We start from the raw sequence: 16926 nt of genomic DNA on the forward strand, positions 1-16926 counted from the left end.
ATTTCGAAGCTAGAACTAAAATTCTTTACTGCAGTAAAGTTAATTCGTTCCTTGCTTTTTTAGAAAGAAACAAAACAGTGCGATTTGCCGTTTTTATGCTTATGTTACTTCTGGTATAACATAAAAACAGTTCATGATGACAACTGATATCACATGCTGATCACTTTTTTAAAAGAATACTTGTTTAAGTTTGAATTGATCGAAAAAAATTGATCAGATCATATATTATTTTAAATTTAAATTTTACAAAAATATTCATCTGCAGTTTGTTAATTTGTCAAAGCCATGAAAAAAATGATATGCATTGTGAGATTAAAAAAAATGAAAAGATCATTTTACACTTCAACAACAAAGAATTCTCACAAGAGTGTGGTCTATCTAAAAAAAATGTATTAGATGATTAAAAAGTGAGATTGGTCTCATTTCTGTTCAATCATATTTAAAAAAAAACTTATTGATCCATCATATAATTTACTGATGTGTAGAGCTTTCCTTCTCAAAGAGATCAATGTAATCTTACAATGACCATTACCACCCAGGTCTCTTAACTGTGTTTATATCGATCCAACGCTTGTTTTTTTTAAAGACATGTATAGGGATAACGTAATATCAATGTTTCGCGTAAATACGCTTTATCACCTTTGTCGACTATCTAGACCACATTGAAAGACACGTTTGTAGAATTATCATAATAATAAAATGTCTAGTTTTACAAATGAGCGATTTGAACTGTGACTCATAATTCTGGGATTCCTTTTTCCGAAATCCATTATGATTCAAATCTATAAAAAGAAATGTGTGTCACACCAAAGAATTCCAGGAAGAAACAGAAAATTATCGAAATCTGATACAATACCACATTCTACTTAAAGAATGACATTGAATAACAGTTTTACATAATCATAGCTGAAAGTAGAAACCTAGCTCGTTGTGGACAAAGAGAAAACCTAAACAAGGTTCGTATGAAGAAATGCGATTGTTCTCTTAGTGCACGCCTCTCGTATGACTTCAAATTACACAACAGCTAAGTTTCACATCTTTCACAAAACGAAAATAAATTTTTCAGGATCAGTGGGTGACGGGAACCCCCTCTAGATCTGTTACAATGCAAACATATTAGTGCGTGTATGTGATAAATTTATAAGCTGTTCACCTGGAAAAGTTTGTTAATTTACCTATACAGTGGTAAAAAGTTTAATATAATAGCTATAAAATAATCGGTATGTTTTAACAATACATTTTTTATTCTCATAATTGATTATGAACATTTGATTAAAAAGCACTTGTCATGTATAAGATTACCCTTATCCAGCAATGTGTGCAGTGATTAGGAAAAGGGAATTTCTCGAACAATCCTAATGCTTTTTGTAAACGGTTTTGCTTACAGACATCAATCCCCAAAAAGGAAGTGTAAAACATTTTTAGAACAAAATTCCAAGTATTGAGAACTTTTTAAAACAGAACAAAGAAACTACGCTCTACCGACGTTGAATGGATTTAAAGCAATATGAGCTGCATTTTTCATGTTGAATTTGTTTTTTACTAAAATGTTCTTTTCTGCTTAAATGACAAAAATATCATGTTTTTTAACTTTCTGTTTGCCGTATTTTTGTGAAAAAGGCCGTTAAGAAGACTTATTTGGAGCAAAATTGAATTATTGTCGTCCTGTACAAAAAATGATTTGCTATATATTCCTTACAAGAGAAACATTTCCGTTGACAAAAATTAACAATTTTTTCAATTTTATTTATCATAAAAGTATAAGTTATATGCAGACTTATCATACTAGCAGGTTTTTGCAGCAAAATAAAATTCTAAAAAATACAGCTCAATGGTGTTAGTGTTTAAAGTGGATTTAAAGTGGGTTATATTACAATACGAATTAAACAGATGATGTAATCTTCTGAGTCTACCTTACAAACATATTATGAAATAGGGTTTTTGTCGCGCTGTTTGATTTGATATGTGATGGCACATATGAGGAGATGTAGTGTATATCTACATGTATCTTATTTTACAATAAATGAAAAAAAAAATTCATTTACCTAGTTTCAAAAATTCAATGTATAAATGCATGTTTCACTACTGGACCAATATGTTAACATTAAAACCTCACAACCAGGGTTCAGAAACTCGGTAAAAGCTTCCTTGCTCATGTTATCCACTTTCCTGATAAGCATGCTCAGAAATTGAGAGGAATACTTTTAACGAACAAATGTACGGCTGAATTTTATTTTACTTATTCTATCAGATTTGTGAACCAATATGAATGATTAACATAACAGTTTTATTCTTCTTATCCATACTTAATGTAATTGAGGTAGATCACTTAATCCAATTAAGATAACGGAATAAATTAAATATGTTTAAACAATAGACTTTTGCTGTCGTTAATTCGATCTGATCTCATCTCATCTCAAACCTTTCTTATTCGGTTATTTAAAGAATACTTAACAAAAAAAATTAAACAATTTTCTGAGGGTCAACCGCATGTACCACTCATCTATCGTTTGTCTGGGTTATTGATAAAATCAAACAATTAAAAATTTAATTCTTTCAAACTGAATTCACGACAAAGACAATTAATTCACAACAAAAGAAACTAAAGATTGTTTTTGCTATCCTGAACAATCGAAATATGTTAAAGCCACCTACTGACAATTAAAGAGACGTGTTTCAAATTACACGATTTAACTGATACCGACAGTTGGTTTTCTAAATAAATGTAGAAATACGCAACCTGATGGTGATTTGTGGTGGCACTTAAAGCTATGTTTAAGATAATTACCAGAACAATTTTAAATAAATTATGATGACATATTCATCGTACATATAATATAGTTAACTTGAAAAGAGTCCATTCAAATGTTAACGTGATATATAAATAATAATTTCATATACAGTTACATGTATTTATAGATTGGTTACTCTAATATTAAATAAACAGGTGCCTCTTTTTTCAGACTTGTATAGACCGCATATATTAATATATATAAGCTAATTTGTATTAATAGCTTAACATGTATGAGAGGCCCTTCGGGCTCACAGGTTTGACACGTGACCAATCAAGTTCATTTCACAGTGAACTTTTAATCTTGCTGTTCATTTCTTAAAGAAAATTCAATATTGAGTTCCTGCGCGAATAGTCACCAATTTTCCTTATATAACATGCATGTACTTTGATACATATTACTATAAAAGTAGCAAGATACAATAAATTTGTCGCTAAGAGCAACAGCTAGCATGGTAACGGAAACTAAAGATACAAATATTACAAAACCTAGCAGTTTTACATTAAATAGAGAGTTATTGCATCATATATTAGGTATGACATTTTGATTTAAAATACTAGTATATTATATGGCCAATTTTAGAATAAAAGAAGACAAATAAAAACTGGGGGGGGGGGGGGGGTTATATAAAAACAATGCAAATTTTTAAACATGATTTTTTCGAAATTTTATAGACGTAAACATAATATACAATGTATAAATATATACACCTGATTGACCTGAAATAAAACTAATTATGTTGAATAAATGATAATGATGTTATCTTTCATGTACTATTAAGTTACCACAATAACACTTTAAAACTATTCATTCGCATTGAAAACTTTTCTATAATTTAAAAATCACATTATTTTGTATACGATTATCAAATTCTGCATAGTTGAAACTGTTGTAATTTCTAATGCTTTGTGTTCAAAATAGTTTAAAACGGACATTTTCTAAATCGTTTGCTTCTGTTTACATGGTTAACATGACCTTTGGGGTTTCCCCGAGCAGGTTCGAGTCCTGTCGACGACCTCTATTAATTGGATAGAAGTGATTTTTTTTTATCATATGTATACGCAATAGTTAAAGATATCAATATTGAACTACGTGAAAATATATTAAATTTTATTGCACTACATAAGGTGAAATGAGTGATGTGTTTGTTTAAAATTATGTTAATATAATTTTCATAATTTCCCAAAGAAGTGGTAAGAAAGAAGAAATACTTGTATATCGATTATGCAGTGTCCAATTTCTTCTCGTACATGTATAAGTTTTAAAAGTAAGGGATTTGAAAATTGAATCATGTTTCTGGGGTTTCCTTTATTTTAATTGATCTGCAATATAAGATCAATAAATGAATGAACAATTTTCTAGCTATACAACATTGATTTCTTGCAAAATTGTGATATACATGGACCCCCCCCCCCTCCATAGAAATATAAACAAAGTAAATGAAAACCGAGATTTGTCTCATTTTGTGAAATCATATTTTTTTTATTGATCCATCAAATAATATACTGTTGTGGCGAACCACCTTTAGGGGACTGGGTGGTCAACGAATTCAACATAAGATATCTACCTATTAAATAAAATTTAGATATGATTTTTAAACTAAAATCTTTTCTTTCTCAATCTCAAAGAGGTAAATATATATATTTTATTTTGAACAAATTGTAGTATTAAAATTACCATTACCATCCAGCGTCAAGTAAATATTTTTTTTATGGAATGCGAACTGTTTTTGTTATACTATGTTAGATTAATTTTCCTGTGTTTATATCGAATTGACTTTGGTTGCTTTTTCGTTTTGAATGCATGCGTAATTAATGACGTAATTCGTGTATAAATACGCTTTAGTAGCTTCGTCGACTACTGAGTATCTAGATCAATCGAATGGCCACGTATGTTACATAGAATTATCATAATGAGTTTAGTAATGTCTTTGTTAGAAAATTATGCAAATATCATTTACATCAGTTCCCAAAGTAGTGGCAAGAAAAAAGAAATAATAGTATATCGATTATGCAGTGACTAAATTTCTGCTCATACATATTTTAGTTTATATAAGTGATTTGAAAATTTAATCATGTTCCTTGGGTATAATTTTCCAATTATCTTACATAATGATTAAAATCTTTTAAAAAACAAATCTTGTATGACATGAAAGAAATTCCAGGAAGAACCAGACATTTATTGAAATATGATAAGGTTCCGTATTCTTTTTTAAGAATGGCATTGAAATAAAGTTTCCACACATTTAAATGAAGAATATAAAGCTTCGTGCATTGTCGACAAAGAGAAAAAATTAAATATAGGTTCGTATGAAGAAATGTCTTTGTCCTCTTAGTGCGCAACTCTAGTATGACTTTAAATAACAAAAGTTTCACATCTTTCATGAAACGAAAATAAAAACACGTAATTAATAGTTCTAAAATTGACTACTGGTATTCGTTATAGCCCCCCCCCCACCCCACCCGGTTTATGAATTTCAGGATTTTGGAAAGTAACATTTTCCCTTTTTTTTTTCCTTGTCAAGATTTTTTGAATGAGACTGCCCCCCCCACTTAAAAAACGATGCTCCGTGCCTGTCCAAGTCTTTCCATCGATAAATTTACAATCTGATTTTAATGTAAGTTTGACATTTTATAATCTCATGATTAGCTATAAACATATGATTAAAAAGCACTTAATTATAACCCTTATCCCTAGTGCTCAGTGATTAGGAAAAGGAAATTTCCCGAAATATCCTAGGGCTATTTGGAAACGGTTTGCCTACAGATCCCAAACACGTCGTGATTTAAAAAAGAGGGAAGTGTAAAAGACTTTTATATCGCCTGGAGAAGTTATAAAACAGAAACTACGCTCTACTGACGTTGAATGAATTTATGCAAGAATCAGAATGGTGCTTGTGTTTGAAGTGGTTTATATATCTCTATGAATTAAATAGATTTTGTAATCTGCTGAGTCTGTATAACAAACACAAGCATATTATGGAATAGGGTTTTTGTCGTTCTGTTTCATTAGATATATGACAGCACAGATTGAAACTGGCCATCATGTATACACTGAAATATACGGATTGAGATGAAGAGTCTGAAATGTATATCCATCTTATTTTACTATTAATGAAAAATAAGATTCATTTATATATTCTTTATAGGATCAAGAATTCAATGTGTACATACACTTTTTACTACTGGACTAATATTCACCATTAAAACCTCACAACCAGGATTCAGAAACTTGGTAGAAACTTCCTTGCTCATTCTATCCACTCTCCTAGTAAGCATGCTCAGAAATTGAGAGAAATACTTTTAACAAATAAATCTCCAGCTAAACTGGGTTTTAAAAAAACAGTTACTATTCGATCAGACTTGTTAACCATATGAATAATTAACAAAACAGATTTATTTTCTTTTTATCAATACTTATAACGTAATTGAGCTAAATCTTATTAATTAAAATAGCAGAATTTAATCAATGTTTGTTTGAACAACAATGTTGCTGTCGTTAATCCAAAAGATACCTCAAAAAATCTCATCTGACCTTTCTTATTCGGTTATTTAAAGAATACGTAACCAAAATAAATTTCAACAATTTTCTGAGGGTCAACGGCATGTCCCACTCATCTATCGTTTGTGTGGGTTATTGATATAATAAAACAAGTATAAACTTAATCTTCTTCCAAACTGAATTCACGACAAAGACAACTAATTCACAACAAAAGAAACTGAAGATCGTTTTTGCTATCCTGAACAATCGAAATATGTCAAAGCCACCTACTATTACACGTTTTAACTGATACTGACAATTGTATTTCAAAATGCATGTAGAAATACACAACCTGGTGGTGATTTGTAATGGCACTTAAAGCTATGTTCAAGATATTAATGACAACAATTTAAAATGAATTAGGAAGACATATACATCGTACATGTATATAATTATTAATAATTAACTTTTTCTATCTATGTGGATTTAAACTTTGGATAAGATTTAAAAAGTCAATTTGAAATCATTAGGGTGAAATCATGAAATGGTATAAAGAGCTGTGTCGCTCTAGGTAAAGAAAAAGTTTATAGTTGTAATTACAGGCTCGCGAAGTGGAAAAGTTGGCAAACATATTCCCAACCGTAAAAGATAAAGTTTTGTTCGAACTTCCATGGTTTAAAAAAAATTGAATACTTCCTTGTCTTTAAAGGACAATTCTCAAAGAAAAGACTACATATCTAAATATAGGTACAACCTCATCCCGTCGGTTCTTTAAATGAAGTCAAAGTATTTCAGTCGAAGTTATTTTTGCCAAAAAGGGTCAAAAGGTATATCTTACTATTGTCGTAATCGTATTTTGATGCCCATTGCGTCTTCTTTAAATATACAAGGATCTCATTCAAACTCGGAATAAAATATTTGGTTTTTAAATACCGCTTTGTGTAATAATTATGACTGCAGTATTACAAACAGATGCGTTGTTAAAGCGTGAAAACAGAATAGCGGACACCGGTATTAGGTGTTTTATTGGTATTTTTATGAATCTTCCTTGCATAAATTTTTCATTGAATTTTGCTGATCGGTTTTCTAAAACGCCGAACGGAAAAATAGTGTTATTAGTTCATATGAACATATTTTAGACTTTGTATCTAACTATCAAATATGATAAACATGTATTTTAGGAAACCAACATTAATGAGCTCATGTTTCCAGATGATATTTTATTGAAGTTAAGAGTCCCAAGTCTACTTTGTACACACGATAACCTTCGTGTTTGAGACCTAAAAAGATCATATATTTCTTTAGAATTGTTCTGTCTTAAATAAAGATATTATTAGATTCAGATTTTATAAGTGGTATTTTACTGTTGTGATTGTAATCACAAGATCATGCTTAAAACCTTTACATACAGAGAAGATTAACTAATAAAATATCGAATTATTTTCTTTGTTTAGAAACACAACTGTATAAAACATTGATTTTGTTATTGAATATGCACCATTAAAATTCAAGTAAAATTTCATATTGCTTTGTGAATACAGGAGCACCAATAAAGTCTGCAACATTAGAGAGATAATATGATTCTTCGTGAAATAGTTTTCTTATTACATGTATTTTACATAACTGTCTATTTGATTGTGTTAAAAAATATTATAAAAACATTTGGATCTGTCATTTCCATCCACAATCTGAATGGTCTAGCTGAATTGTTTTTGATTTATTCTATCAGACTTGTTAACTAATTTGAACAATTGACAGAACAGGTTTTTTGGGAGTTGATTTTAATCAATTCTCCTATGCAGTTACCCAGACAAACCGAAAGTGAAACAGTGTTTGGACCTCAGCACAAATCATTGCTGCTCAAGGAAACTTATTTATAAATACCTTGAAAATAGTCAGATTTTAAATGGTTCGAACAATTTAAATCTTTTTTGTAGTCGTATGTATTCCTACGCCAGAGTTCAATATAGTCTAAAAATTCTGATTTAACCTTTTTTATTAGGGTTTTTAAAGAATATCTAACTTTAAAAAAAGTTAAAAATTTCCTTAGTGCCAACTTGCATGTACCTCCTACCGTGTGCTTGGGTTATTGATATAATATTACAAATAGAAATATTATATACATATAATATATAATATAATAGTCCTTTCAAATTAATTTCACAGTCGACAAAGACAACAAATTCACATCAAAAGATTTTTTTGCTTACCTGAACAATCGTTTAAAGGCCACTTATTGACAGTTAAAGACACTTTAAAAAAGACATTCTTAATTCAAAGACACATCTAACTAGTACTGTGTTTTAAATTACATGTTTCAACTGATTCTGACAATTGTATTTCAAAATACACGTAGGCACATGCAACCATGATGATAATTTATGATAGTTTTTAAAGCTATGTTTAGATATTTACCAAAAGGATTTTAAGTGAATTAAGATGGCAGATGAACATCGTATATATGATTCACGTGACAAGAGTCCATTAACGTTGATATATCGATAGAAATTGTATATACAGTTATCAATAGACTAATTACCGTACTATTGGAGGCTGGATGGTCAACAAAGTCACCATCAGATCTACTGAAATTTTTTTTAATATGATTTTGCTATCTAATACTATAGAAAAAAATATTAAGTAAAATTCAGATTTTAAATTTGAACATTTTCCTATATCTTTATACAGGGATCTTCTTCTTAAGGAAATAAAAATATTATAAAAATAGCCTCGACTATCTGGCTCTCTTAAATACCTAGAGTGTATCTATTTTTTAAAATTTGTACATACCGTATTAATTGACGTCTTGTATTTATTAAGTTAAGAAAAGTTTATACTTACAGGCTGGCAAAGTGGAAAGTAAAACAAAAAGAATACTGATCGTAAAAAACAAAATGGTGCTTGTAGTTTCATGACTTTTAAAGAAGGGTTTATGCTTTGTAGCTTCCTATGTTTTTTTTTCATAAGAGCACTTTTGAACGTACAGAAATCTTTATTTAGGTAAAACCTCATCTGCACATTCTATGCATGTTTTCTCTGAATTCTTTTGTGCCATTTAAAAATATGCGTATAATTAGACAGAGATTTGGTTTCTCGCTTTGTTGGACCAAAAAGGATATCCATGCATCAGCATTACGTGGGAGGAAAAAACCCAACAATTTAAGTTTTATCCATCTTTGGAGATTGAATACCAATTTGTATAAATATGTCCATTGAGATTTAGTCATATTTTTAGAACGCCGGCCTTTGCAGAGATCAAACATGTATTTTGATATCAAAAGTAGATTTTTATTCCATGAACACATGATCGCAGTCTTAGAGTTAATTTAGAATGATAGAAACTGTATATTTCTTATCATAATTTCAGAAACTTATAAAATAATCTTGTATAACCTCTAAAGGATTAAGCAAATATTGGTTATTGGGTATTCTAATTTTTTTTAATATTCAGGTACATGAGGATGTCTTTCACGTTGTATTCTGTCAATTTATTTTAAATAATTTATATAAAATATAAATTGCTTTCTTGAAGATTCATGCACAATATGATGGTAGCGAGATTGCAGAAAAATTACGACATGCCTGTTTTTTTTTTTTTTTATATCAGATTCAGGTGTACAGTAATAAAAATATAGTTAAATGCACGTTCTTGTAAAAAATAATGTATTGTTTGTTTAAAAAAAAAGATGTTAATATACACAACAAATTTGTTGTTTGATGATTAATGAGGGTTTTGAAAGTAAAGATCATTGCATAAAAATTATATAACCCCCTGACACGGATAACGTCTTCTAGGGAAATTTGAGTCTGACTTCATTATGTTTATTTTGTGCAATTCGTGATTTTTCTTAGGTTATCTTAACTGCATGGTTAGAACTGGGTCAAATAGATTTCAGACCTTTTATTCAGCTGTGAATGACAGTAAGTTTCCGTTAGAAGTAAAAGAAACATACTTAGTGGGTGTAATTATAACTGTGTTGATTGACGTTTTATTTGTATCAAATATACATTTTATTCTTTAAAAAATGTTGAATGTTAAACTCCTTCTAACGTGTTTGATGTTCATGAGGAAATTTTTATCATTTTTTCAAATTCGTAAATTATCATATATTCAAATATAATCAAATGAATAAAATATGCAATGAAATACTGTTATAAACAATTTATAAATTAAAAGTTCACCGAGATATGCACTCGAATGATACGTATTGAAATCTTCTGAATGGTCTTTCGGGCTTCACACGTTTGACACGTGAAGGACCAAGTTCATTTCAAGATGAACTTTCAAATAAACTTAATGCTGAACACTTCTCGTAAAAAGGGACTGTTCGCCATATTTCTCTTTCAGCACCGCTATCCCTACAACTCTTATATAAGCCACATATACAGTTCAAAGTATTTTGCTATAGAGGTCTCACCAACTAATAGATATACAGCTGTATTTGAAAAATTCATGATAACTAAGAATATCGTCACCTTACATAAAACTTGATTATGCCTGATAAACTGATAATACTGTTTTGTTGTTGGGTTTTTTTAAGTGTTAACGTATTTAAACAATTCATTTGCCATGAAAACTTTTCTATAATATAAGAATCACAATATTTTGTGTAAGATTATTTTATAGTTGAAACTGTTGCAATCACTTATGGTTTGTGTTCAAAATGATTTTAAAAAGGCATTTTCTAAATTGTTTGTTTCTGTATCCATGGATAACATTTCTGTTGTAGTCATTTGGTATCCGTTTTACTAGGGTCAAACTCCTTTAATCAGAGCAGTGGAAATTTGAAATCATCACTTCAGATGAAAAAAATATGAATTTTGATATTAAAATCATTCTTAAGATCTTTACCCGTAATGTATAGACATAAGAGATTGAAAAACACAATCATGCCAAATTTTATTATATTTAAAAAATTGAACATAAGATAACTTTTCAAAATTTCTCTGCTGTGGTTAACATGTCAAAAATTGGTGATTTTCAAAGTTAGCTCCTCCCATTTCCTTACATACCCCTGGCTGGAGTTAAGGTGTAATATCCCTCTGCTATTAATTTTGCCATATATTATTAACATTTTTCATATTGATTTTCATCAAAGTCAGTATCAATCGATTCATATAAAAAAAAAGCTGAAGTGATAAAGCGCTGCTAGAATTTTCAAAAATTTATAAAATGTGTAATCATGATATGAAGAAAACTAGACATATTGATTAGAAAAAGCAAAATTTTACCATTGTAGCATAAAATTAAAAATCTAAAATGTATATGAAAATAATATATAGTTATATACATTTTCATTTCATCTTACAAAACATATTGAAGCGCTGCATTTTAGTTCAGAATAGCACTTTGTTGTATAGGTTTGCAACAAAAATTGCTTCAATCAGCAAGAGTTATCTTTCTTTATCATAGACTTTTGAAGGTTTTACATACGTGTTTTACATACAGTGCATGATCAATTGCCACAGTTTCTAAATTTTCAGAAAAAGGTTTTCTGTTTTTAAATTTGGATAAGATAGTAGTAAATGGATCCATATATTTAAGAAATCCTAAAAATGTAAACCAGAGCATAAATGTTGTTATAACACAAAAAGTGGATCAAGCGAATAATCTTCCAGTAATTGGTATAATATCAATATAGGGATTTATTGCCTTGAATCGAATGAGATGTTGTTTTGTTTTGTTTTTTAATTTTGTTTTCCCATATCTGCTCTCTCAGAATAGAAAAGCCCTATTCAATTTTAAACATTTGAAATGTTATAAGTTTTAAACGATTGTAACCAAGTATAGAATTTGTAATAGTTGTCTTGATCACATTTTCCCCAATTATAATTAATTCAGCTCTGTGAACGAGCTTTATATAGAGAAATAAAAATATTCCTTCCAAATATTCTCTGGCCTAAACCATCAAAAATGAACTGTTCATGTTCTGATCAAGTACATAAAATTCAGTTTTATTTAAAAACAGAATTAATCCATCGGGAGGTGGGAGAGGGAGGAATAGTCATGTAGATATTGCCTCATAAATACTTCATCATTATGATACATTTCTTGTAATATTTTTTAAAAAGTTTTCTATACTTTTTGCCACCTGATTCAAAAGAGCCCTGGGGTTCAGTTCGTTCCGTTCAAATTTTCTTTTTCTATATTTGAATTTAAATAAGTGTATCGCCTTCCAACATAAATTGGGGCCCAGCACCATCTCCCTTGTTGTTACATGCCTTAATAATTGTGAGTTAACAGAAACAAAGTGATATTATTTTCTACAGAAGTTATCTCTCTTATCATAGGGACATTGTACCTTAAGGTCTCCCGTGCAGGTTCGAATCCTGTCGACAACCTACATTTTGGCAAAAGTGTATTATTTTATGTATCATATGTATACACAATACAAAACAGAGACTGATATCGGCTTTCAATTATTTTAATTTTTATTTGAAACCGAAAAAAAAATATTTTACGACGAACAGGATATTGCAAAGCTGAAATTTTGGTCTTAGTTGATGCGTAAAGTAATTATGATTAAATACATGCCAAAATAATCTGGTCAAGATTCTAATTTATTAAATTTAAAGATATTTCTGAAATCTAAACTCTTTATTCTTTCATATCTTTCAAATCTAAAGAATAATAATCAGTCGCATCAAGCACATATCAAAGTTTGATATTTAACAAAGAAGTTAAAATAAAAATGCAGAATGTTACATTAATTGTAATTTCTGTTAGCGGTCGACGGTCGATCACATTTGTGTCCTTATGAGGCATCCGATAAACTTTACCTATTGCGCAACCTTGTAACTTTGCAATGACAGATTCATGTAAGTCTTTAATCAAAAGAGGTTTAACTATGGAACATTTTTTTAATGTATTCGACGTAAGATTATACATTTATACAGTAATATAATGATTTAAATAATGCTCCTATTTTTTTCTTAACATGCGCAAGAATTTTATTAAAAAATGTACTTTTTCTACTAAATGTAAAGTTTCTTGGTATTTTTGAAGGCAACACAACAGCGCGATCAACCCTTTTTATGTTTTTGGCATGCCATAAAAACAGTTTATGCTGCCCATGCCGATCATTCTTTTAAGGAATACTTGTTTAAATTTGAACCAATTGAAGAAAAAATTACAAAAATACTCATCTGCAGTTTGTTATGAACAATCGATATGCAATATACGATCAAAAAATGAATAAGCCATTTTTACTTACACAACATAGAATTCTAAAATAAATTGTAATCTATAAAAAAAAAGTATTAAATGATTAAAAGGCGAGATAGGTCTTATTTCTGTTCAATCGCATTTTAAAAAAAACTTCATTGGCCTATCAAAAAATTTACTAGTGTGTTGAGCTTTTCTTCTCAAAGAGATCAATGTAATTACCATCCATCCCTCTTAACTATAGTAAATATCGTTTTACGATTCAAGTAATCATTTATTCACGAAATGGGATTTTTTTTTTTTGTAATTTTATGTAATATCAATTTTCCGATCGACCTTGTGTTTATATCGAGCCAGCGTTTGTTCCTTTTTTAAAGACAGATTTAAGAATAATGTAATATTGAAGACACGTTTGTAGAATTATCATAATGAGAACAATGTATTTAAATGAGCGATTTGAACATTGAATCATAATTCTGGGGTTTACTTTTCCAATTTCCATACATGTCTAAAAGGATTATTTGTCACACCAAAGCATTCCAGACCATGAAATCTCATACAGTACCGTATTCTTCGTAAAAAAAAAAATGACATTGAAATAAAGTTTAACATAGTCACAGATGAAACTAGAAACTATAAACCTGCGTTCATTGTGGACAAAGAGAAAAACTAAATAAAGGTTCGTATGAAAAATTGTGATTGTCCTCTTAGTGCACACCTCTCCTATGACTTTAAATTACAAAAACAGCCTGGTTTCACATCTTTTATGAAACGAAAATAAAAACACGTAACTAACAATTCTGTAATTGACTGTCTGTATTTGTTATATTTCACTTGTAAAACTGTAATTGTTCATGCTTAGAAGACTCTTGAGGTAGCTAGGGATAGGAATGTCAATGGACTATGCTAAGCACACTTTTGATGTAAACTGCATGGTAGTATGAAATCAATATTGCATGCGCGGATCTAGATATTTCCGAGAGTGGAGATTGGGTGGGGGATCTTGTTTACCTGGTTGGGGTTAGGGGTCCGAGTCCTACCATTTGTAAATTTACAATCTGGTTATAAAATAAGTTTAAATTTTTCAGTATGAGTGGGTAGCAGGAACCCCCTCTAGATCCGCTACAACGCAAACAATTATTTATTAGGACGGGTATGCAATGATTTTATAGGTTGTTCACCTGGAACAGTTTTTTAGTTTACCTATACAGGTAAACTGTCCAATATAATAGCTATAAGATAATCGGTAAGTTTTTACAAGACATCTTATAATCTCATAGTTTATTATTTACATTATTAACATGCTTAAAAAGCACTTTTTATGTATAATATTACCCTTATCCCTAGCAATGTGTGCAGTGATTAGGAAAAGGGAATTTCCCGAAATATCCTAGGGCTATTTGTAAACGGTTTTGATTACAGATCCCAAAGAAATCGTGAATTCCCAAAAAACAATTTTTAGAAACAAATTCCAAGTATTGAGAACTTTTTAAAAACAGAACGAAGAACCACGCTCTACCGACGATGAATGGATTTAAGCAAGAGAATCAGAATGGTGCTGGTGTTTGGAGTGGGTTTAAAGTGGGTCATATTACAATACGAATTTAACAGATGATGTAATCTTTTGAGTCTACCTTACAAGTACGAGCATATAATAAAATGGGGTTTTGTCGCGCTTTTGATTAGATATCTGACGGCACATCTGTGGATTTAGAAGTGTATAGTCATCTAATTTAACAATTAATGATTAAAAAAATATGTTTTCTTTACATAGTTTCAAAAATTCAATGTATAAATGGATGTTTCACTACTGGACCAATATTTAATATTAAAATCTCACATCCAGTGTTCAGAAACTTGGTAAAGGCTTTCTTGCTCATTTTATCCACTCTCCTGATAAGCATGCTCAGAAATTGAGAGGAATACTTTTACCGAATAAATGTTTAGCTGAATTTTTTAACTTATTCTATCAGATTTGATAACCAATATGAACAATTAACATAACATTTTTATTTTCTTCTTATCCATACTTAATGTAATTAAGGTAGAACACTTAATCCAATTAAGATAGCAAAATAAATTAAATATTTGTTTGAACAATAGACTTTTGCTGTCGTTAATTCAAAAGATACTTCAGAAAATCTGATCTGATCTTTCTTGTTCCGTTATTTAAAGAATACTTAACCAAAAAAAATTAAACAATTTGTTTAGGGTCAACTGCATATACCACTCATCTAGCGTTTGTTTGTCTGGGATATTGATAAAATCAAACAATTAAAAATTGAATCTTCTTTCAAACTGAATTCACGACAAAGACAATTAATTCACAACAAAAGAAACTTAAGCTTGTTTTTGCTATCCTGAACAATCGAAATATGTTAAAGCCACCTACTGACAATTAAGGAGACATGTTTTTTAAAATCACACGTTTTAATAATTAACTTGATCAGAGTCCATTCGATAGAAATAGTATATGCAGTTAAAAATTGACTGGTTACTGTAACAGGGTCACGTGTGTCTCTATTTTTCTCAGACTTGTATAGACTGTATATATTTATGCGGTTTGAAATCTCGAAATAAGATTTTAAAAATTGATCAAAATAATAACAGCTAATAACTGTATCAATAACTATAAATGTAATATGGTTTAGCACCATATCTCTTGTATATAGTGAAGAAAAGTTGATACTTACAGGTTCGCAAAGTGAACAGTAAAACAAAAAGAATACCAATCCTAAAAGACAAAATTGTGTACGTTGTTCCATGACTTTTAAAGAAGGCTGAAAGCTTATTCCCTTCCTGGTCTATTCTTTTTTAAGAAGTTGAATGTTAAGAAATCTTAATTTAGGTGCAACCTCACAGAGCTCATTTTTTGGCATTTAAAAACATGAGTATCATCAGACAAGGGATTTATTTTCTCACTCTGTTGGTGCATGAAAGACATCCGTGGGAGGGAACAAAACCAAAATTTCAGTTTAAGTAACTAGTCATCTTTGAAGACTGAATACAAATTTGTAGAAATATTTCAATTGAGGTTAAGTCATTTCTTTCAAAGGCCCACATTTTGATATCAAGTGTGGATTTTTATTTCAAGATCACAGTTGAAATGAAATGAAACTGTATATTTAAGGACGTTGGATCCTGCGATCAAAAGTCTTAAAGCTTTTTTTCTTAAGTATTTTTTAAAAATCTACACACATTGTATGGTGGGCGATATCGACAGAAAAGAAAACATTTAAAGGTATGGTTGTCTATTTCTACCCATATACATTCAACGTCAGCGGGTTCAAATTCAGGACGTCTAGTAGCACGTATTTGATCCGAAAGGTAAATCATTGCACCACCACCAAAACAATTTCTATTCAAGTTTTAAAGGTAGCGATCATTTCAGAAAAAAATTAAATAAACCCCTAACGCGGGTTACGTATTCTATGGAAATTTGAGTCTGACTTCATCATGATTATTACATGCAATCCGTTATTTTTCTTT

The 16926-nt window shown here is 29.9% G+C and overlaps 1 protein-coding gene across 1 annotated transcript in view; it reads right to left on the minus strand.

The window, feature by feature from the left end:
* Positions 1-16279, minus strand: part of LOC128174459 (uncharacterized) — a 51136-nt gene extending 34857 nt beyond the window's left edge. The window contains exon 1 of the mRNA XM_052840013.1: positions 16131-16279. Within this exon, the coding sequence (XP_052695973.1) occupies positions 16131-16202 (72 nt within the window). The 5' untranslated portion in view covers positions 16203-16279. The remainder of the gene's footprint in view (positions 1-16130) is intronic.
* Between the last annotated feature and the right edge of the window lie 647 nt (positions 16280-16926).

The sequence above is a fragment of the Crassostrea angulata genome, chromosome 2 (genome assembly GCF_025612915.1).
Source record: "Crassostrea angulata isolate pt1a10 chromosome 2, ASM2561291v2, whole genome shotgun sequence".
Classification (NCBI taxonomy): domain Eukaryota; kingdom Metazoa; phylum Mollusca; class Bivalvia; order Ostreida; family Ostreidae; genus Magallana; species Magallana angulata.